Genomic DNA, 23,351 nt, shown 5'->3' with positions numbered 1-23,351 from the left:
ATGATACGTGTTACTACCATGACCTGGTCCTGAAGGTAGGTCTTTCCTAATGATCCTTGTGAAATAGCTCTGTGAGCACTTTCTAGAAAAGAGAGGGCCCTGATCTTTTGGTTAAAAACCCCTTTTAAATGGGTTGTCCGTCCTTATTTTGTAAATGCATGGTCCCCCATGCTTACTATGGGGTGAACAGTTCCATCACCATGCCCAGATGACAAAAAATAGTGATAGCACATCATAGTTACAAACCACTGTAGTTAGGTATTTCTACAAAGATGTTTAAAAAAATGAGCCTGTCCCCGTTTATAGACACATGGAGAAGTTAAAATGACTTTTTTAGTGGCTCAGCCACTGAGAACAGAGTCCAGCTGACACTGTGGAAGAACCTATCTTTCACCAGTTCATTTTTCAACCCATAAGCTGCAGAAACCTGCAGTGAGATGTTTTTAATCAACCAGGATTTTGTATTGAGCCAGGTAAAATCTTGGGCAGCTGCAACAAAACCAGCTCCTTTCCTAGCTTATAAATGCTGAGAAACTTGTCAGGTACCCTCTTGTGAGAGAGGATAATGTGGGGGATGCTTTGTCATCATCAGCTATTCAGAAAGCATTGCACCTGGATCCTGTCTCTAAGCCCTCAGTGCCTTAGATAAGACAGTGATATAAAAGATGAGTGTGTGTTTTTGTGTGCATAAAAGCCTGGTGTTCAGGGCTTTAAATCTGCCTCCTTGTGAGGAATGTCTTGAGAGCCATATGTCAGCTTATTATTCTTCTCTTCAGCACGGGATACTTGGTGGCTGACTACTTCCACCTATTTGTTCCAGAATTATGGCAGCTTTATTTGGGTGATAATAGGAGCACTGTGCAGTTTTATGAGACTGTAATCCAATTCTCATGTGGATGAACACTCTTCAAGGCCATGCAGTTTATCCTGATGATTCAAGGAACTGAATTGCTGACCAAAAAGTAGTGGTATTCCTTCTCATGTTGTTATGCTCCAATTCTCCACAGGCTAAATAAATATTCAAAATATCTGTGATGTGAGAAGAAAGATGATAAGGAGATGATGGAAATGACAGTGAGGAGCAGAATAGCAGAAGGAGATGGATAGGGGGATATTTTATTGTTTGCTTATTTGTAGGGGGATACAGTATGGGTAAATGAAGGTGGTATAGAAGTTAATCTTATCCCCCCAATGAGTTGCAGCTGGACAAATTACTAAAGATTAGGAGCAGGCCTGATGTTAACAGGCCACACCTGTAGCCAATAAGACCAAGTGGTATAAAAGAGTGGATTGGTGGGATCTGGAGTCAGATGTCTACTGCAAGGACCAGGAGTCAGTGCTTAGAGGAACTGCTTACAGAAAACATTGAGGAGGCATGAAACTCTGGCGGTATGGAAACCCTCGCACTATAATGCTAATAGAACTCTTGATATATAAGACAACATTTGTTAGTTAGGGCAGTAATTTCTTGATGATATTCCTCATCTTTCACACAGGGAGTGCACCTTCACCTGAAATCCTCTGGCTCTGGGTTAGTCACAAACTATACAATTTCCACAGACCCGAAGAGCTGGAGGTTATTCACAACTGCCAGAGTCCAATCTGTAGCTAAACATACCAGGATTAAAATGCTCCAGCTCTTGCACTGTGCAGGCTCAGGCTGCTTACACACAGAGCTTTTTTTCCTCTGCTCTGCTTTGTTGTACTGCTTGCTTCTGAAAGGGGTTTAAATTGACTTTCACAATTTAAATAATAGGGTTCTGATATAAATGTGCAGGTGTAGGAATAAGCATTATGTAGCAAATAAACACCTACCTGGTAGGTCCTTGCAGTCCTCAATAAGGCTGAGGTGCTCAGGGTGCAGCTCAGGACTGAGATCGGGGTTTTTAATTAGAGTGATGTTTATTATTTGACAAGGAGTGATCCCAGGTAACAAGCTAGGAGTGAAACCAGGATTTACTGTGGACCCATGAATTCACTGAGTCTCCTAGTCTGTAATGTGTGCTACAGAGTGCAAGATATACATTGCTGAGAACTGTTATGGTCCCAGTCTAGCTCTGAGGCTGTATGCAGCTCTGCTGGGAAGGTTTGTGTTCCAATAGGAACTAGTTGGGATTAGGTCTGCAAATGCAGTTTACCTCAAGCATTGCACAGGTGGCATTTTTATCTTGGGGCCAGCTGATTCCACAGCATTAGTGGAGGATGTTTGCTGCTTTTCTGCAAGCAATTGGTGTAGGGTCTCTCTGACACTTGTCACCTCTGCACAGACCTGGGTGAATATACTCCCTCAAGGCTTAGTGGGGGATCCTGGAAAACAGAGGTTTGCTGGCTGCTTCTCAGCCCCAGCTTCTGGAGTCAGGTGAGTTTGGAGCTCTTTGGAGGGTTGCCCTCCAGTCACTATAGAGACAGAACTCATGTTTCAGCCTAGAGATTCAGGTCAGAGGGGAGAAAATCTGTAACTCTCATCAGAAATGTGAAACACTTCAAAAAGAGCCTGCAGTGAACTATTTTGGGAGTTTGCAGAGCACTGAAATACCAATTCAAAGTACAATTAATTTAAAAATACCAGATAAACATTACCGCTTCTAGTACACTTAGATATTCATCCCTGGTTTGAGCATGCAGTCTTGGTTCTACTGTAGTTTTTGCTGTGGACTACTTAAAAGTTGAGGCTTGCTAACATCCCAACATCTCTTAGGTCCTTTTGAGGCTGATAAGAAAAGAAGCATTCAATAAAAGCAGTGCTTTTAGTCATTATTTGACGCTTTTAGTCATTATTTGACTGTGTATCTCAAAGTTATCAATCTGATAAACATCACTGGCCATTTACTCCAGTGTTGTGCAGGAGGGAGGCTGCTTGCCCAGGCACTGATCTGCTGTTGATTTTATCTTCTGCTGGTGCCTCATTAGCACCTTTCAGACCAGCAGTAGTCTCACAAATGCTTGACTAGGAATGCTTTAGAGGATTTTTTTAAAATAAAATTAAGAATTAGTCCAGGAGCTAATTAAACACAACATTTGGTTTTCTACAGTAGCACATGAATCACAAATTAGAGGCCAGGATTAATTTATCTCTTAGTGACAAATCTGTGTAGCTGACATGCCATGTTGGGGGCAGACACAGATATTTATTCAAATAGGTCATGGATAGAAGATATGTGCATTAATTATCCTATGACAGCTGCAGCCACATTCAACAAAACATTTATCTGCCTAGAATAAGGTAAATAAACTCTCTTGCTCTGAGGGATGCTTTTGGCTTGGTGCTTCTCACACAGCTGAGAAGCACATCTGATAACCAGTGCTGCAAAGAACATGGAGCAACAAGTCCTGGTGAAGTTTCTTAAATAGATGAGCAAGGATTCTGGCATTAACTGGGAACCTGTGTTGGTGTTCATGACTGCTCTGGTCCTTCTTCCACTGCCCTTGTCAACAGGTCAGCAGTTAAATACACTGTCTCACTGGTGAGGCAAGAGCTGGCAGGGGTGGTCCCAGTCAGCTCCAGTGCCATTAGTCTGTGTCAGAAAACCCTCTGCCACACTAGTGAGGGTGACAGCGGTGTGGCAATATTTATAGACGTGCATACTTTGTGACAAATGACCAGTGCCTTGGAAATGAAAGCTGAATAATAAAAAAATCTTCATCCTAAAAGAAAAATAAAATGGATCACACAGGTATGCAAGCAAGATGAAGGCAAATCTGAAAATAAAGGCCTCTGGGGAAAAAGAAGAGTACATTTTCCAGTACATGAATTTTGCAGGGAAGGGAGAGATGATGAAGCTGGTAGGGAGATGACTGGGGGCTGTCACAGCACCTAGCCATGACAGGATGGCAGCTCAGACCCTGTCCCCCAGCATGGACTCTGAGACAGGGCTTTTTGCAAGAGATAGTCAGGCTGAAATGCCCTTGGCCTCACCAAAGTGAGATCAAGGTACAATACATTGGGAGAGGCTGCCCAGAGAAACTGTGGATGCTCCATCTCTGGAAGTGTTCATATCCAGGTTGTATGGGCCTTTGAGCAACCTGGTCTAGTGAAAGGGGATGGCCTTTGAAAGTCCCTTCTAACCCAATCATTCCATGATTCCCCAGTGTTGTCCATGCACAGATATGTGAGTGGACACCCGGGTGCCTGGATAAGAGGTTCCATAGGTGCTTTGTGCCAGCTGGCTTAGGAGGAAACAAGTCCCTTTGGGCATGGCTGCCTTTTTCTAATGACTGGAGGCAGGTCCCAGTGGGTGAGCTCAGAGGGTGGGTCAGAGCTGGGGATAGATAAGGAGAGGGTCCTTCCTCCCTCAGCCATCAAGGGTACCTGCCTTTCTGCTCTTGCTGATGGAGGGATGTCATGTTTTGGCTGCTGATTTTCCATCCTCTGAGCTGCAGGCACATTTTAGGTCCTGTGGAAACTCCTTTTTGAGGTTTTCTTGGTGGGGAGACTTTTAAAAAGTTTTGTGTTAGAACGGAGAGATGAATGTGATTTTTTGGGTTTTTTTGGTCTTTGGGTTGTTGTTTATTCTTTTTTTGATTAATAGTTTAGTACATTGTTTACATATTAGATTTAGTGTATAAAGAGAGGTACTAAGAAGTTATGAGATACACAGGTTTAAGGTTTTTAAAAATTGTTTAATTTTTAGAGCTTTTTTTATTAATAATTAATTGTTTGTTCATGCAACATCTGCATTGTGGCTCTGTCTAACCAATCACTCTGTGCTACCAACATTGTAGAAAATGGAGTAGATGAAGAACAAGAAGGAGCTCAGACAACACCCAAAGTCCTCCATCCTGTCTTCTATCTACCTCTACACTAAACCCCCAAAACTATGAGTTTTTCACCCTGTGATAAACTACACTTCTATCTATATCACACACTCATAGATTGCAATTCATCGCAAAGTCTTGAAATTTTTCTTCACGGATGAAGGCTAAAAGTAGTGTTCTCCTGGGAATCAGGACCTCTCAGGGCAGGGAGAGAAATATTCCCTGGGTTCCAACAAGGTCCCATCCTCAGCAGATGGATTTCCTTGGGTCATTGCAAGGAATCCCAGGATCTGCTGGGCTGAATTACAGAGGCTCTGTCCAGCTTGTGACCTCTCACGAGTACCCAGCATGGAAGAAGAGCACAATTCTCTTCAGGAAACAACATTCTACACAAAATGATCAGAATAACCTGTATTTATGAGCCCTTATGGGTGTCTGAATAAACTTAGATTATGAGAAGCTAGGGCAGCTTGCTTAAACATGGATCCTGTCAGTAGATAAGGAGCTCTCTAATCTCCCCCTATTTTGTTGCTAGGTGTGTCCTTGTAAATTTTAGAGGACCAAGATAATATTGAATGGACAGTATAAAAACAGCTGGATCAGCAAGACACAGGGAAAGCTTCAGGACACAAGGAATAAGCCACATACATCCCTCCATAGCTCTGTCCATCTCACAATGTTTAAGCTATTATGTAAACAATTATCATTGTGTACATGAAGGATATTTTTGTGCTCTATCCTTTGATGTGGGCATTGCTTGGGTACAGCTGAGACAAGTTTTCAGCTGTGTCAGTTTTTAGCTAAACATGTAGCTTAGAGATTACGAAGTATTAGGAATGAGCATTAATGCTTGTCAGAGCAGGAGCAGGTTCCACAGGTGGTGAAGATATCTCCCCAGCAGCTGTCATCCTGCAGGCTGCCATTCACTTTAATCTCCCTGCCACCCATATTTCTCAGGCACTTGGCAGCCGCTCAATTTCAGTTCTGAAAATTATGTGCTTCAGAACTTTCATGAAGAAATTTAATAGTTTGGTTACATTACAGGGAGGAATCTATCATAAATTGTATTTCTGAATTTCCTTAATATTTTTTTAAATTACCCACTTAGTGTGTGAGTCACAGTGTGTCCCATCTCAGAGCTATGGCAATTTAAAGGTGTCTAATGAGAAATCCTTTTTGGACAAGCTACTCTAAGGGCCATTAGAAAAGTTCTCCAGTGAATTCAAAAAGTTTGGAGGGATACAGAGCAGGGACACTTCAAATGTGCATGAACAGGACTTGGGCATAACAACCCTGTGAACAGCTTCACTGTGTGTGTACCTGCACCTGTGTTGACAAACAGGAGTCTTTCTTTTCTTTCTTAGTGATGTCCCTCTGTCTGTTTATTAATTTTTAAAATAAATTTTCATACAGTTTTCAAATCCTGTATGCTTTTTAAAATTTTTTTTTCTCCTGCTTTTTCCCCCTTATAACTCAGCAGGCTTTTTCTTTAGCTGTAGAAAGGGCTCCAGTCATCCTTCCCAATTCTGTTCTTGCTCTTCCTTGGTGTCCAAAGCCAAATCCTAGCACAGTCCCCTGCCTTGGCCTGACCTTATTTCCCCATGCAGCAGAGTCCTATCAGGAGCTGGCTTGCGCAAGAAAATCAACCCTTTAAATGGTGAGAATTCCCTATGGATGTGTGCAGGGGGATAGTGGGAACTCTGGGGGCTGGGGATGGTGGCAGAGTACCCCAACTCTTATCTACCACATATTTGAGCCAAGTCTTGTCCTTGAAAGTTTTTACATTTATTTTTATTTCTTCATGGCTCCATGTGTTCCGTTATATATCCTCTCAATATATAGAATACATATTGAGGGCAAATATAGTATGTTCTTTATTGTTTTCTGTGGAACTGTATCCTCTCGCTTAGGCAGACACTTGAATATAATCCAGACGGCTTAAACTAGGTTACCTGAATATGATGATCCAGAGAGCATTTTAAAAATTCAGTGTAGTGCCCTGCACAAATACTTCTAAAAATTGTCACAATATCAAAACCTACACCTTCTCTTTTTGCCAAACTTTTCATAAGAAATAACAACCAGCCTACAGAGGAGACACAGTGGACCATTATCATTGTGCTAAAGCCTCAGCATTGAAATCAGAAGCGGGGACACCATTGACTCCCTGTGCAGGCACTTCTAAGGCACAGTTCATCTGACCCACCTGGTGGGGGATAATTGGTCCCTCCAAGCTCCAATTCTGCCAATTGACTATAAAAACACTCTAGACAGCTGTCTCAGAGCTAGGCCTTTATGTTATCTGGAACTAGTTGAAGACATTTTAACCAGAATGGCTACTGAAAAAAAAAAAAAAAACAAAAAAAAACCCAAAAAACTTAAAACAAAAAGGATGAAAGACTTTTTTTTTTTTTTTTTCCCCTGGGGAGAAAAAATCAGATCCTTTATAGTACATAGGTCAAAAATAGTCACCTTAAGAAAGCAGTGAAGCTGTATGTAATGTAAATTATATATTTAGGCAGGTCAGATGAGAATATTCTTTGTGTTCTACATATGTGAATAAGCCTAAACTGCTGGGCTGGAAAGGCACACTTGATTTTGTAGTGGAGAAATAATGATAATCAATTTCAATAATCTTGAAATACCAACATATAAAGTGCAAAATTTACATCAAAATTTACACAAGCAAATACCCCAGACTTGAATAGCCTGACCTTGAACACATATCCAAATCTGTTTTACTACACAACATTATAATTTATCACACAGTAAAATATAGTTATTTTCCATGGAAAAATAAAAGATATATAGTTTTATAGTTATTGATATTAGGTATAAATAAAAATCATACTCAAAGCATGGTCTTCAAATTAGCAGTGAAATCTTACTAATTTGTATACAGCAAAAAGATACCTGAAAATCACAAAATGTTTTAAACTGCTTGACAAGGTTTTGTGCATTGCTGCAATTACTTTTGTAGCAGCTGCTTTTTGTCCTGAAAAGGGATTTCTGTTCAGCTGACTTCTGTCCTCAGTGTCACACTACTTTTATTCTACAAGAGGGAAAAGGGACAAGTAAAATGCATATTTGTATCCAGAGGAAGAGTTTCAGGCACAGCCTAGTGCTGTTGCTTTAAAAGAGTTGTATTTTTGCATCAGGCACTGCTCCCCCCTGCATTTGTATCTGCATTTGTGTGTTTATGTGTCTCTAAATGCACAAATGATAAGTAGCTACATCGTTTACATTTTTATGGCTGGAGCCCTTGATTGAATTTTCATAATGCCAGGAGGGCCCATTTGGGATTCAGGTCCTGCTGTGCAAATACTTGCTGAGACATCTGCCCCGAAGAGCTTGTAACTCTAAGAGGATAAAATGTGGCAGGAGAAATAATTAGGGGGAGATGCAGTGACTCTCTGTGGTTACATGGGGGGTCATTCAGCTACAGGATCAGAACAAGTCTTTGTGCTTGTCTGGCACTGATTTATTGGTGAATCAGCAGCACCATTCCAGTTTTTTATCCTGGGCTCACAGCCAAACTGTCCCTCCCTCTTGTGCTCAAGGCACAGCATCACGATGTCCCCAGCCACACCTGAGCTGCACAGCAATATCAGCCCCTTCCAGAGAAGACCCCCAATGCCATAAATCCGCCCTGGTTTTCCACATGCACATTTCAATTCATGTAAGGAAAAGATTTTGCTGGTTTTGGGCTTCTTTTTGAGGTAGGAGTGAGAAAGAAAACATTTCCCTGCTATGGCCTTGTTTCTCCATCACACCTAAAAGGGAGGGCAGGTAAGAGGAAGCTCTCAAACTTCTCTGTCTTTCTCCAAGGAGACATTACCAGGAACCACCAAGGAGCAGTGAGTTCTGGCATGTCTCTACATGCCACCCTTCCTAGCTCTACATGTCCACCTTCCACAATGCTCCCAAAACATTCCCAAATGTTTTCCACAACCTTCCCAAAACACCAGCATCTCTGTGCCTCAGGTCCAGGCCCTGATCTCCAACATGCAGCCATAGCTGAGCAGGGAAGGAGGGATATTATCTTTGGATGTGGATCAAGTGACATGAAAAGCAAGTCACAGGAACATCTCTGGACCCCCACCCCTCTCTGGGGCCAGGGTCATTCTGAAAATTAGATGCCTGCATTTGCTCAGGACAAGAAGTGTTGGTTTGCACTGGTGATTCTTGCAGAAATTTTGTTCCTCTGTGTTTGCATTAGTTGTCAGCCCTGCTGCCTTGGGGACGAGCCAGATCATGACTGCTGATACACTCAGTTCAGCCCCTCTGTGGGTAATGGAGGTACAATCATGATGGTACAAGTGCAGCCATTTGGCCAGTTTCTCCCACATTTTTGTATCTCTGGTGAGAAACTGCCCAGCTGATCAGAAGAGTGAGCAAAACAGACTGCTTTCCTAAGACCTGCTGAAGTAACTTCTGAAGATCAGTAGGAGCAAAACCTTCTTTTGTGGTTGTCATATGCAAAAATGAGAATAAATGCTGCAAATTGGTGTGATTGTCCACTGTACCTCCCCGGCAGAATTATGTAAAATTCCAAAATCCCTCACATCCTCATTTTCTGCTACTGTTCAAAACCATTATTTATTTACAGTCTTAAGAAGTGGGCCCATGGGAAGCCCAAGAGTTTCAACAGGGCCAAGTACAAGATGCTACACCTGGGTTGAGGCAGCCTCCAGTACCAACACAGGCTGGGGGATGAAGATATTGAGAGCAGCCCTGCTGAGAAAGATTCGGGGTGCTGGTTACTGAGAGGCTAATCATGACCTGATAATGTGAGCTGGCAGTCCAGAAACCCAATTATATTGTGAGCTGCACCAAAAACCAGTGGCTATCAGGATGAGGAGGTGATTCTCTCCCTCTACTTCACCCCATGACACCTCACCCAGAGTGTGGGATCCACCTCTGGGGCTCCCAGCATAGGAGGGGTGTCGACCTGGGAGGTGTCCCTGCTCATGGCAGGTTAGACTAGGTGGCCTCTAAAGGTCCCTTTCAACACAAACTCTTTTAATATTTTATTTTGGTGTTGTCACCATCCCTGTCAGCCTGGCCCAACATATCATAGGAATTTGGGAAGGCTTTAGACAAGAGTTTCAAAATGTCAACATAATTTGTGGCTAATGCCTGTGGCCAATTTGTGCTAATGCCTGTGGATAATGTTCTCAACCTAGTGCATGCGCTTTCTTTAGTTAAGTCATCCCTGCCTCTGTCCCTCAGGGTTTGCATATGCAAACCCCTGAGCAGCCACAGAGGTTGGGAAGTTGATGTTTGGGTAGGTAGTTTTTAAAAGTGGAAATCCGCTGATGGATCTGTGGGGAAATTCTAGGTGCTTATTTGCATCCAATTTTTACATGTAGAACAAGAAAGGTTACTGGCAGTCATAGATTTTCAGTACAGTGCTTATATAATGGCATGTTTAATTGAGGTTCAGGTTTACTCCTTGGCAATGGACACCGCTGATAAATTGGCATAAGCTTCTTGTCCTCCACCTCTGATGCAGGGCCAAAGAGCATTTTGTATGTCCTTCCTTGTGTGGTCACACTTCTAAGCCAAGTGTAACCATCTGACTTGGTTTTGTGGGTTGGTTTACAAAGTCTTTGTGTGCAGGGCCTTGCCTCCCCACAGCTGTGCTGGGCAGGTGGACTCATATGTCCTGCCTTTGTGGGGTCTGCAGAGGTATCCCAGAGCATAAGCTGCAGGACAAATATGAAAACTATATTAAAGAAGCAAAAGGAAAATTAATTCAGAGAAGATGAGAGTATCATCAGAGTTGATATGGTTTTTCTTCCCCTCCCCGTTTCATTGTCCCTTCTGCCCTCCCACACACACACAAGTCATTGGAAAGTACAGGGCAATTCTTTAGGTAGACTTGGACTATCTGCTGGGCTCTTTAAGAATTCTTGAAATGGACACTTCTGTCTCCTCAGAGGTAGGGATCAAATGAAGTTTGCGCACCTAACAAAGCCAGCCTTGTTCTCTTCTTCAGTGGCACTGTTGCAATGTCCTGGAGCCCCATGTTGCTATCAGGGTATGCCAAAAATCTAAGTATCAAGATATGGCAGCAATCTGCCACTGTCATGCTGAAAGCAGCCCTTGGGTTTCTCTTTGAAATGGTTTCTCCCTTGTTTGTGTAAAAAGGTCCACAAAGTTGTCGATGCGTTATCCCTGGAAAACATTCTAGGCATCTTCTGAAAGAATACATAGCCTGGATGTATGAACAAATGAGTGTGCTGAGTAATTGGTCCAGAAAACATCAAGTAGAGCTGAAGATGGGCTAATACAGAGCTTCATTTAAAGTTGAAAGCAAAACCTACCAACATATTGTTGCAAAACCAGAGACAGTTCATTTTCTATCTCAAACACCAAAAGAACCATACTCCATATTGCAGATATTAAGGTAGGACTTGAGTTAATAAAACTTAGGTGTTGATATGCAGTACAGTCTTAAAAACTAATGTATAAGCCTGATTTTACTTAAAAAAAACCCTAAAACTTGGTGGTTTTTTGCTAGAATAACATAAAATGAAAAAACAGCTAAAATGCCACGTTCATCGTTGCCTTCTCGTGGTGTATCTGCTGTGTCTGGTGTCTCAGGAGCAAGTGCTTGAGAGCAGCGCTGCAAGTGCAGTGCCCCTCCTAGAGTGTTAAAATCAATGCAGCATGTGTTGAGAGAGGCATTTTCTTTACATCTTTTGGATGGTTGCATTATGCAACATCTCTAACAGCTAGCTCCCTTCTTCACCCTAAGACCTCATCCACAATTTGAGGCTGGACAGTGGTCTCAGGGGAAATCATGCTGTGCTGTGCAGAAGTTTTTGAAGTCACCTTTATGAGTAGCTAAGGGTGGATTAAAATACAATGGCCTATTTTGGGAGCAGAATGGCTTCCTCCTCTGATTTCTGACAGAGTATTTTCTTCACAGGCCATCTTCTGCCCTAGCCCAGAGGAATGCTCTTGTTGCTTTCCCCATCTTGCTCCTTCCTATGTCAGGGATGGTTTCTTACCTCCTCTCCCTCCCTCAGCAAGCCTGCTGCTTTCTGTTTGCTCTTGTTCTTCCCAAGCTGGTTGCAGGATAGGCAGGAAATGGGTTCCCCTGTGCCACAGGGGAGTCACAGGCTGTTTGCCAGGCACTCAGGCATGTGCTTAACGGGGGTGGTGCCCTGGTGGTCTTGGTCTGGTGTCACTTGGACAGCAGCCCATACATACAGGGGTTGGATAAGGAGAGGGGTCCCATGAGAAGCTTGAGGCAGTACGTGTTCCCACTGATTAATGGACATTTTGGGGTAGAGAGCAAAAGTAATGAAACATGAAATAAGGCTGTTATAAAAATGTGTTGTAGGATTCACTCTGTGATCATACTTTTGGACTCTGAATATTACGTTGCTAATATTTTTATATTGTTGTTGGCCAGGATACTTCAGTTGGTACTGGGACCTCTCTAGATAGATCTTCAAGTATTGGACTCACGCTTTTCTACAAGTCTATTTCCCCCACCGAGACAGCCCATATTTCCTGTAATATATGCTATTACTTAAAGCTGTTCCTTACTTGGTGTGACTAAGAAGAGCTTCACTGAATAATGTAATGGGCAAAAATTATTTTGATTTCCTATGAACTGTGGAAAAGGATTTGGAGTGGTGAATGAAAAACAAGCCAGAAGTGCATGCTCACAGCCAGCCATATCCTGGGCTGCCTCAAAAGAAGTGTGGCCAGCAGGAGATTCTGCCCCTCTGCTCCACTCTCATGAGACCTGGAGTGCTGTGTCCAGGTCTGGAGCCCCAAAACTGGATAGAGTCCAGAGGCAGACCATGAAGATAATCAGAGGGCTGGAACACCTCTCATATAAGGAAAGGCTGAGATTGTTCAGCCTGTAGTAGAGAAAGTTCAAGATGACCTGATTGCAGCCTTTCAATGCTTAAACAGGGGCTTATAGGAAAAATGGGAGATACTTTCAGTAGGGACTTTACCAATAGGAAAAGGAGTAATGGTTTAAAACTATAATAGGGCCTAGATTAGATATAAGGAAGAAATTTTTTACAATGAGGATGGTATAACACTGTCACAGGCTGCTCAGAGAGGTAGTGGATTCAGTCCCACCCCTGAAAACTTTCAAGATCAGGTTGGACATGGCTCTGAGCAGCCTGGTCTAGTTGAAGATGTCCCTTTGCAGGGGACATCTCATTGCAGGGGGACTGACTCTGTGGCCTTTAAAGGTCCCTTCCAAGAAAAACTGCTCTATGATTCCGCAGATTCCATATCAGAAGTGTGGAAAATCCTTGTGAGAGTGATCTTGTATTGCCCCGCCATCACTCTTCAGGCAATCACTAAAGGCACTGAACGGAGCCTTACTGTGTAAGCTGCACTTTTAGCAACCTCTGGAGAGAGATCCATCCCAGTCAGTACCAGAGCTGTGCCTCAGCTCCTTAAAAGCAGGCACGAACATTTGAGTCTGTGTCTGATCTACTTACCTTTTGCGGTCAGTGGAGAGAAACAGGCACTTGTAGGTCACAATTCACCTTGTCCAAATGCAAACATCAAGAATAATTCAGTGAATCATACTCTAAAATGGCCTATTTCTTCCCATTATAATGGAAAATTATAAAATGAGGACAAGGTGATTAGCTATATGCATACCTTTACCCTGTCAATGTCTCCAGGGAGGTGAGATGAAGCACTTCCAGGCCTAAGATGGGTTTTGATCTCCAGAGGGTCTTACCGCTCTTCATGGCTTAGGAAGAAAGACAGACAGGTCTCTAGCTCAGACTACACTTATATTTTAAGTTAATAAAATTAATTTAGGATTACTCCCATCCTCAATCTGTATCTGCCACTAATAGACTAATATTTTTTCCCAGAACTGCCCATTCTCCAAAAGATCTACCATGGACTCAGGAAGCAACCGCAGAAACATTTCTGAGAATTTCACACTTTATTTATTAGTATTTTATTTAAAACTTTTTATTTTTAATCATAAATTTTCTCCTTTGATGATCAGTTTGTAATCCAGAACAGATTGACTCTCCTTTGGCACTAGCTGGGTTAGCCTGAGTACTCTAATGGCAGGGAGGTTGTGCCTGGCTGGTTGAGGGCAGGTTTAAATCCTTCCTCCGTAAATGTTAAATTGCATCAATCTCTTCTACTTCAAACTCTTGTTTGTCCAAAACTTGAAGAGTGAGAGTATTACCTGCTGGAAATTATCTCCTGACACTACATAGAGCAGCAAATTTCCAAAAGTATTTAATGCTGCTAAAGGTTTAGTTATAGTAAACATTAAAAGGACAGTTTTCTTCAAGTGGCAGCTAACTGGCTGTACTCGGAGCTCCAGATGAATCCCCTTGAAGACATGGAAGGGGAGGAAGCACACATAGAAGACCAGCAAGAGGAGAACAGTGAGCCTGCGAGCCTTTTGTTTGTAGCTAGCCTGCGTGTGCAGCCCAGTGGCCAAGATGCCAATGATGAGCACGTAGCACAGGGTCACCGTCAGCAAGGGCAGGAGGAAGGCAAACACGGTCAGTCCCCAGTTGTACCAGCGACTTGTGACAAAGTCCTCAGCAGCAACCAGGTCTGGGCAGATGGTCTTGTTCTGCCTGTCTCTTGGGGAAATCAGGACGACCAAGGGGCTGAGGGCCCCCAGGGAAATCATCCAAATGACTGCACAAGTCACCACTGCCCATCTCCGCTTCCGGAGGAAAAGGGATTTCATTGGGTACACAACTACCAAAAAGCGGAAGATGCTGAAGCAGCTAAGGAAGATAATACCACTGTACATATTGAAGTAGAAACAAAACTGAATAAACTTGCACATGAAGTCTCCAAAAATCCAGTCATTTCCATTAGCATTGTAGTGTATGAAGAAAGGAAGTGTGACTACATACAATAGATCAGTGATAGCCAGGTTTAACATAATGATGGTGCTGCTTTTCCAGGGCCTCATCTTAAAACAGTAAACAAAAATTGTCGCAATGTTTCCTGGAAAGCACACCAGGAAGATTAGGCTGTAAAGGATGGCAACATACAATTGCACCTGTAAGAAATCTTCATCCTTGCCGCTTGTCAATAGGTCTGCAGGGCTGGCCTGAGCAGTAAAATTGCTGCTGCATTCAGATGCCATGTTTGCAGAAGTCTCCTTAAGACAAAAATCAGATATTTAGTTTTAATTGGTTTGTTGGAACAAATGTTGCCAGTTAAACCTTTTGTTGCTGGAGAAAATGTACATTTGAGAAGGCACAGTAGTGAGTGAAAATAAGGATTTGCTAATGTACCTAGTCTGACCTAGATAGCACCATTGAAATGTTTAATTTCACCTTTTCCTCTCTTTTACATTTAATTTTGATAATTATTAATTTTACTCTTTCTTTGTTTAGCCTCCTTCATTGAAGAAGACAATTACTGCTTATCTGCAAATCTTCAGGAGTAGGCAGCACACATTCAGAGAGCTAGAAGGAGTTTGGGCTTAGATTTTGTAAGTGAACTAGTCTTAACCTTTCAGAAAGTAGAACCATATCCATATATTATCTTCACCACTCTGAGCTAATCAGTGTTTTGTGCTCATGGAACAGAGATGTCATTCTGCTTTCATGAAAGCCAAACAATGTTAGGTTTAGTTACAGATCTCAGGACCTGATGCTCCTATAACCTGACAGATTGTTCCCTGAACATGATTTTATTCTCTTGGAGTCATCAGAGTATAAAACTAGGATAAACTTTTTGATTTGGTGTTTTGGAGGGTTGTTTTTGGGGGGAGAGGTGTTATTGTGCTTTGGTTTGTTTTTTTTAAATGAAGCTCCACAGTGGCATAAAATTGATTTAATTTGTTAAAGACTGTTCCCTCTCAAAGGCAGAAGGAAAATGGAAAGCACAGAGGGAATGCTTGTTCCCCATTCTTTGCCAATGGGAACCAGGTAGACTTGTCTCTGAAATGATTTCTTGTCTGACATAGCCAATTTGGATCTCTCCACAGGGATTTAAAGACATAACATTTCTTGGTAGTGTTTTAACCTGAAAAAATGGTAACCAAACATAAAAACCATCTAACTTCAGGTATCAGAAAGTTAAATGCTTAAATTGGAGCCAGTCCTCCTAAGCCCCAATTTATCATCAAAGGAGAGAAGTAAGTTCCTCCAAGACATAATGCATCTACCCACAACTGAGGTTTCTGAGATAAATCATTTACTCTTTTGGCATACCTATTTCTTTCCACTGATGCAAAAGGTAGCCCAAGGGGACTAGTTCAGCCTTGGATACCTCAAGTGAGGCAAGAGCTGTGCCACTGCGTCTTCAGCACTTCAGGTGAGTACCACTCTTCCAGATTCTAACCAATTCCATGTGAGAAAATATTCTAAAGAAAGGTCATAAAGTGCTAAGCAGGGTACTACCAAGCCTAGATCCTCTCTCTTGTCTCAGAAACAGCATCTTTAAACTTAACCAATGGTACATTAAACATCCAGGGTGAAATCAACACATTAGAAAAAACCAAGCCAAACCAAAAAGAAAAACCCAAAAAAAACCCCACTAAGCCTGGAAAAAAGACAGGATTGTACCTTATTCAGTCTTGGACAATGTGATTCAGTTCACGGCATTTAACATGTTACCTGAATGACTCTTCCTTATCCCTATAACTGATAGAACATGACCAATTTGCTCTGACAAACCCACTCATTAAAGCTGGGACACAATGAGCATTATTTGATCATAACAAGTCAGCAAGATGATTATCTTTTAATCAAATTAAGAGATTATTAATCTATTTGTTACTCAGAAGCACTTTAGAGTGAAATCTGAGCAGTTTCCCCATGATTTAGTTAAAACACTAATACTTTTTAACATGAGTATTAGATCTGGTATAGAAGCTTTGCAGTAAAAGATGAGCTAGGGAAAGGCTGTCAAGCTTGTTTTAAACCAATCCAGATTTACAACCACAAAAGCTAGGGGTGTGCATGTTTTCTCTCTTTTCTGCTGCTCAGTGATACCACTGTCACCCACATTTATGCCTCTCCAGTATATTTCATATCATGTTAGACAAATTTACTAGAATATTTGATTTATCCCCAGTTTGGCTTTCTTGCACTGCTGATCGGTTCTTCACCACAATCTTGAACCCTCCAAATTGAAAATGGAGAAATACTGCTTACCTGAAAACCTGCAATTCTGCTTCTCCCTCTGATATTGCTTTGAGTAAAGAGCTCAAATGAAATGTATTTACGTCTTCCTTGCAGTGAAGCAGGTTTTAGTATGGCTTTGCAGCCATATACATTCACTCCCTGTCTGACTGAGGCTCCATGTGGCTGTGAATTTAGGAAGGTGCTAGAACACCTCAGTTGCTGGCTCGAGTGTCAGCTCTTAGAGCTGGGTGTCTGGAGGGCTCCTCTTTTGCCCTCTGTCACTCACGCTGCCTTGCCTTCAGTGGGCAGATCAGGCTTTGCTGGCAGCAGCTCTGTGTGCTGATGCAGACCTCTAGTATTCAAATAGCAGCAAAGCACATTTAAATTACCATGTATGTGTGAGTGCATGTGCTTAGAAAAGATGAAATTAAATTTATTCTCCATTTCCCGTGAAGTGAAACCTGATCACCAAAGTGAACAAGGAATGTTGTCACTTCAAGGTCAGGTGAAAAGTGTTATGACACACTGTCTTCATTAAAATCAAATTTCTAACAGAGTAAAAATTTCATCTGATGAAATAAATGAATGTTTATTTGGCATGATGTGCTTTTCAGAAACTGTGGCATTCTTTCTGCTTATTTTTGAGTAAAATATCTACAGTGTGTTAGCTGGTTATTACTGGAGTAGCTGAAATTGCAAACTTGTTTTATTTTGAGCTTTTGCTTTTGGGCTTCATAATTCACAAGATCTGCAATTTTCTGTGCTTCTCGAGCCAAAAGACTGTTCTTGAATAAAAATCTCATTATTATCCTTAGCTTGAGGAACAAGATCAAAAGAGATTATTATTATTTAAAAACAGACCTTGCATCTTGGATTTTGAAACTGCACTCTTCAGCCCTTGAGCTGGCAACCTGCTCCATGCACAGAAGCTCCAGCTGCCCAGTGTGGCCAGCAGCCTTTCTGTCTTGGTACATTTGATGGGTCTTTTCTCACTGATGAGTTTATGGTGCTGTACAAAATGAGCAAGCTTTCATGCCTGAACATTATGTATGTATGTACTTACAGGAGCATTTTTCAGAAGAGTGTCTTGGCTCTCCTGTACTGGGCAGGATTTGGGAGCTGGCTATCTGTTTTGTTAATCATACTGCAGGGAAGGGTGGTAATGGGGACAGTCAGGACTAGGGCAACAGTACTGTCTGACAACCAGATCATTATCTATCTGTTACCATTAGGGAAAGGGCACCCTCTCTGCTCTCATCTAACCAAGCTTTCCTCTAGGTCAATGCCCAGAGCACTTTTAAAAAATGTCCAAAGTTTCTCAATAATTGTAAAATACACTGTCATGTAGCAGCTCAAGGATCAGCAACTGTTTAAATAGCTATTACCCTGTTCCTAGGCACTGCATGTGTCATTAGAAACCATTTGTATGAGGCTGTAGCATTACAAGCACAGAGGGAGCTGATTATAGTTAGGGATCATTTAATGCATTCACTACTTAATCCATTATACCCCTGAGCAATGGGGAACCTGTGCAGCAGTGCCTGGTTTTTATTCTTCCTTGGCACTGGCAGCGCCTGAGGTGAGGCAGAAATGGGCTTGCCTGGTGCTGTGACCCAGACCTGACAGGGATTTGGTGCACTGAGGTCTCAAGCAGACCCTCGGGGCACCTCTGCATTTCCAACTCTGGACAGGAGAAGAGAAGGAAATAAAACACAAGTTTTCAGACCAATCTTGGGAGACGGTGACTAATAGAAAGCCAACTCATACAGAGCTGCTCTGCATGGAGATGGAGATATGCTCCTCAGCTTGCCCAAATCTTGCCCCATCATCAGCTGGAGAGACCTTGTGGCTACTGCACCCCTGCATTCTCCGTGTATCTGTCACCAGGGTCACAGCAGCTCCTCATTGCACAGAGACCTCTGGAAACATTGGCTTCTATCTCAGCCATGCAACTGGCCCTAGGACTCATGTCAGGCACTAGGGAAATTGAGAATAAACTAACAAGGACCACATGTTTAAATGGCTTATCTGGCATCATGTGGGATCTATATGCATAAGGGATGATTCTATAGTGTGACTTTCAACTCCTCAGTTTGTGGACATTTTCTCTTTACCAGCCATTTCTCCACTTTATGTCCATGGACCTCTTAAGTCTGCCCGCTGGCATTCCATTGTGATCCTTCACAAAAACAAGGGGCTTTTTGCACTTTAAGGCTGTCCTCACCCTTCTCCCCTCTACGAGCATTGGAGGGAAATCAAAATACCCTGTAGTTCCACAGTCAGCTTAAGTGACTCTAATTGCACACTGCAGTCAAAAGAGCTGGCAGCACCACCTTCCTCCTGTCACCCTAAACCACATGTTTTCAGCAGCCCCAGTGCTTGTGCAGTCATGGGATGTGTTGGATAAGTGAGCTGGCTGAGGCCAAACCAGTTTTCTTATTCTTGTATATGGCCCTGTTGTGACAGGTGATTTCTCTTTCTGTGGGGGTGTGGGCTCCAGGGCTTGTGGTGAGCAGTGGTGGGGACTGGCTGGGGACAAGGGGACAACAGCAGAGGTAGATTGGCTGGGGCTGGCACTGAAGCTGTGCAGGGGTTCCTGGTGAGAAGCTGTGTTTCTCTCACTGTCCCCAGCAATCAGTCACCAGCTGAAGCCGGTCTCCAGCAACACTTCCAAAGGGGCAGCACCCACTTTGTGTTTCAACAGCCTTCCAGGTAGGCTGGATTAATTAGTCAGAGGGGCTGGTATTTCTCCTGACATAATAAAATTCTGTGCAGCTCATGTGAATGTATTAATGCTGCTCTTAGTAACTGTATAGAAAGGAAACTGGAATGAGTTAGTGGCAGGATTATTAATGAAATGTTTCCTCTTGAAACTTTGCACTATAGGCAAAGCCAGTTGTCAGAGAGTGCATATCACAAATAGGATCATCTTTTCATACTGTATTCTTCCTTCTGTGATGGCAGGGTGATGGGTTTGCCCTCCTGGGCCACACAACCTCCTTCAAAAACTTCCAGTCTGAAATACAGAAATGGAGAACAAAGCCCAGTATTTTTATTTTGCTTTGTGGCTGGTTCCAGACAATGTCTCTCTCCTCCGGATGGGCTGGCTGTTGGCGTTTGTGGGCATTGGGGTGGAAGAGGCCATAGCAGGGCTTTTTGTTGTGTCTCACCATCACTGCTGAACTGAACTGTAATTAGGCTTTGCAGGCATGAGGGTCCACAAACCAGCACAGGGGCCATCCTCATTTCACAAAACCTGACCTAAAATCCACAGGCATGAGTGAAAGACTCCTTTCAGAATCAGACCTTCAGGCATGACAGCACCCGGTGTGGTGCAGTAGAAATGGCTCTGATTAATAATTACGCAGGAGAACAGGCTTTTTTTTTTTTTGGGCAAGGGTTAGGCTCCAGAGTCTTAAGAGCTTTCATTACACGTTTTACTTTTGGTTCAGTAAACACATAATCTTTGCATGGGTTATTTCCCTTAGCAGACATGCATTTGTTTGGCTGATCTTACTCTGTGTGTGATTGAATACCTAATTACCATTGTTATCAGACCACCCACTGGGAGATGCTCTGTTCTGTCGGGAATGATATTGTGTGTCTCAATCACATGGGGAAATCAACTCCAGCTCTCCCTTCCTATTTCTTCCCTGAGACAGAATGGTAGGGGCAGCATTTTTTAATCCCTAAATGCACTGTAACTCTAAATTAATCACAGTTAAATGCTGTCACCTAATTATGTAGGAAACAGAGACTGTTAATGAAAACTTTTGGAAAGGGATATTTTACCTTAGGAAAATTACATATATAATCTGGAATAAACAGTGCTGCTGCCACATTGGCTGAGCAGAAGTAGCTCGATAGAGTTCCAAAAATAGCCCATATGCATCTGAGACACTCTTTTATGCCTAATATTAGTCCTCAAAGTGAATTCGTGCTCATCGACTACAGAGCATAGAAGATAAAATCTCCTGCAGCCCCTACATGATGGCTAAACTTTCAGAAGGTGTGTTGCCCCATGGGAAATAGGGAGAGGAAAGACAATGGGACAATTTATCTGCTCAAAGCCAGCATGTGCTCAGGTACTCTGGTGCAGCACTGCCAAGAGCATAAACCAGTGAATAAAAAGCCCCACAGGAGCACCCAGCTATGAAGTGGCCCTAAACACAGCAGCTGCACCAGTTAAAGTTTTCCCAGCAGACACTAAAAACCAAACTAAACTCATTGAGGATGTGACAACAGCCATAATTGTTTCAGGTAATAGGCTGTTTCCTGAAAATGACCCAGTTCAGTGGGACTGGAAACAGAGAGGACCAATTTGCTGCCTCATTATTCTGTTGGGTTTTTTTCAGTTCCAAGACAAAGCTGGCTCCTTGGTGTTCAGTAATGTGTCAGTAGAGGATTCAGCAAAGGATGCTGCTGATGTAGCTTCCAGGGTACAAGCAAGTTTTCAGTCACTGAAGAGATATTCTCTTGTGGTGCTGCTGCTCTTGTAATTTGTTTGCAGGAAGCTGTGGCACATGTGAAGGGAAGTCTGCCCTTTGCCTTTGGTCACTCTAATAAGGCTTTGTCTTCAGAAAGTGACTTGTAGCATCACAGCCCTCAACACATGAATTTCATGTACACAGCCAAAGATAAGGCTTCTCATTAGGCAGATACTGGCAAGGATCCCTCAGAAGCCCTGCCTGGCTCTTGGTCCTGCTACCAGCACCAGCCATGTCTGCTCCTATCTGCAGCCCCAACCCCTCCAGTTCCCACCTCTGGAAACTACCCTAGTGCTTTGGAAATGAGCCTTTTCCAGTGGGGCTGCTGCCAAGAGCAGAACAAACAGGACAGGGAAGGGAGCTCAATCATTCAGGACACACTTCATATTTCAAAATATAACTTATCTCCCAAGATCACCTAATTCTTTTCTTCATACAGTTACTGAAAGGATGTATAGTGAATTAGTTGTTGCAGTTGTTTAGCACTCGTTTCTGGTAGGGTAAACAGGTGCCTGAAATTATCAGGCAGAATTTTAATATTATAATGCAGTAAGCAGAAGTAATTTTTGCTCAAATTGAAAAGAGGACATTCCTTGACAAAACAGACAGAAGCAGAAATCCACAAGGAAATGCCCTGCAAATCATCACTTAGCCACAGTGCCAAAGGTGGAGCAAATTGCCTTTTTATCAGGTAGAGAGCTGTACAACAGGGAAGGTGTTCAGGCTGCTCACCCCAAGCACTTCCCACTCTATCCCTCATGACAGAGAAGCTGCTCTGTCAGCAGGAAGGTAGCTCCCTCTGATTCTTCCTTGCAGAGGCAGCTCTGCCAGCCTCACCCTGAGAGACATGCAGTTTTCCTGCATTTGGAAGAGTCTTGTTCTCTTTAAATGATGCTTATTATGATCCCCAGGCCATTAATTGGATCTCCAGCAATTCAGACTGGGTGGAGGTGCAGATTGCTAAAATAGCCTTCAAAGAGATAATTCATTCAAACTGAACCTGTGAATTCATACTTTTCATTTTTTTTAACCTATTTTTTCCCTCTGGTTATTTTGTTTTCATCTAAATCAAATATATGAAAGGGAGGTGCTATTCTCTGCAGAGACTTTCTCTTGCTTTGCCTGTCTATGCCACCTTTCACCAAGTGCTTCAGGATCTCTCTCTGAGCTTTGCAGGCCTTGAATTACCAGAGCACTGGGCTTACTCACCACACCTGGGTCAGCTGGGGGGCTCTGCTGTAAGCTGATGTATCGTGTTTGTCTCCATCAAGGCATGAGTTTCAGCTAAAACACCATCACTTTGTTAAATGTGTATTTAACAAAGTAAATACTCTTGTATTTATTGAGGTTTTCAATAATAGAGAAACAGAAGTCACATTACCACGGGACAGAAGATGACACAAGAAAAGACAGAAAAAGCTCCCTGTGCTTGACCTTGGCTTTTGATTTTTAAAAGACAACTGCTTAGTAGTTGTTGATAAAATGAAATGCATGTTCAGGCTGTTTGGGTAGGGCTTTTTACCCACTACTCTGCATTTTGCCAACATACAACTCTCCTGCTTCGTATTGTCATGACTGATGGCTTGCTAGGATCAGAGGAGAGATTCTCTAACCAGACTTTTATCAGGTTTTTCACATCATCTTCTAAGGAGGTCTAAACTGGTGCATTGCCACTGACTTCTTAAATCAGCTTAACCCACCTCAGCAGCATCTACTGCATTGGCTTTCATGGCACAGTCACTGCAAAGGCCTGAGCACAGACATCTCCCCTCTCTGAGGGACTGTCTTGGTGCATGCAGCAGGATGATGGTCTCTCCTGAATCCTCTGTCATGATTCAAAGAGGTATTTCCCATGGCATTTCAGGAGATGGGATAGAAGGAAATTCAAGACATGCAGTCCATCTGCTGCCCCAGATGGGGTCATATTCTTAGCAGTCCCAGCAGGTGCTTTTCCATTGTCTTTTAAGTTTCCCTCTCTACCAAACTACTACTC

General features: G+C 42.7%; 1 protein-coding gene across 1 annotated transcript; it reads right to left on the bottom strand.

The window, feature by feature from the left end:
- Window positions 1–13,906: 13,906 nt before the first annotated feature.
- Window positions 13,907–14,881, bottom strand: LOC131080494 (2-oxoglutarate receptor 1-like). Its single transcript, XM_058018783.1, has one exon. It carries the CDS (start codon window positions 14,879–14,881, stop codon window positions 13,907–13,909), a length of 975 nt encoding a protein of 324 aa, XP_057874766.1.
- Between the last annotated feature and the right edge of the window lie 8,470 nt (window positions 14,882–23,351).

The sequence above is a fragment of the Melospiza georgiana genome, chromosome 2 (assembly GCF_028018845.1).
Source record: "Melospiza georgiana isolate bMelGeo1 chromosome 2, bMelGeo1.pri, whole genome shotgun sequence".
Lineage (NCBI taxonomy): Eukaryota > Metazoa > Chordata > Aves > Passeriformes > Passerellidae > Melospiza > Melospiza georgiana.
The sequence above is the reverse complement of the archived record's forward strand: the minus strand, read 5'-3'. Positions and strand labels throughout refer to the sequence as shown.

What these genes read in the sequence shown, in the direction of transcription:
- LOC131080494 (XM_058018783.1), bottom strand. Translation starts at nt 14,881, where the DNA reads ATGGCATCTGAATGCAGCAGCAATTTTACTGCTCAGGCCAGCCCTGCA.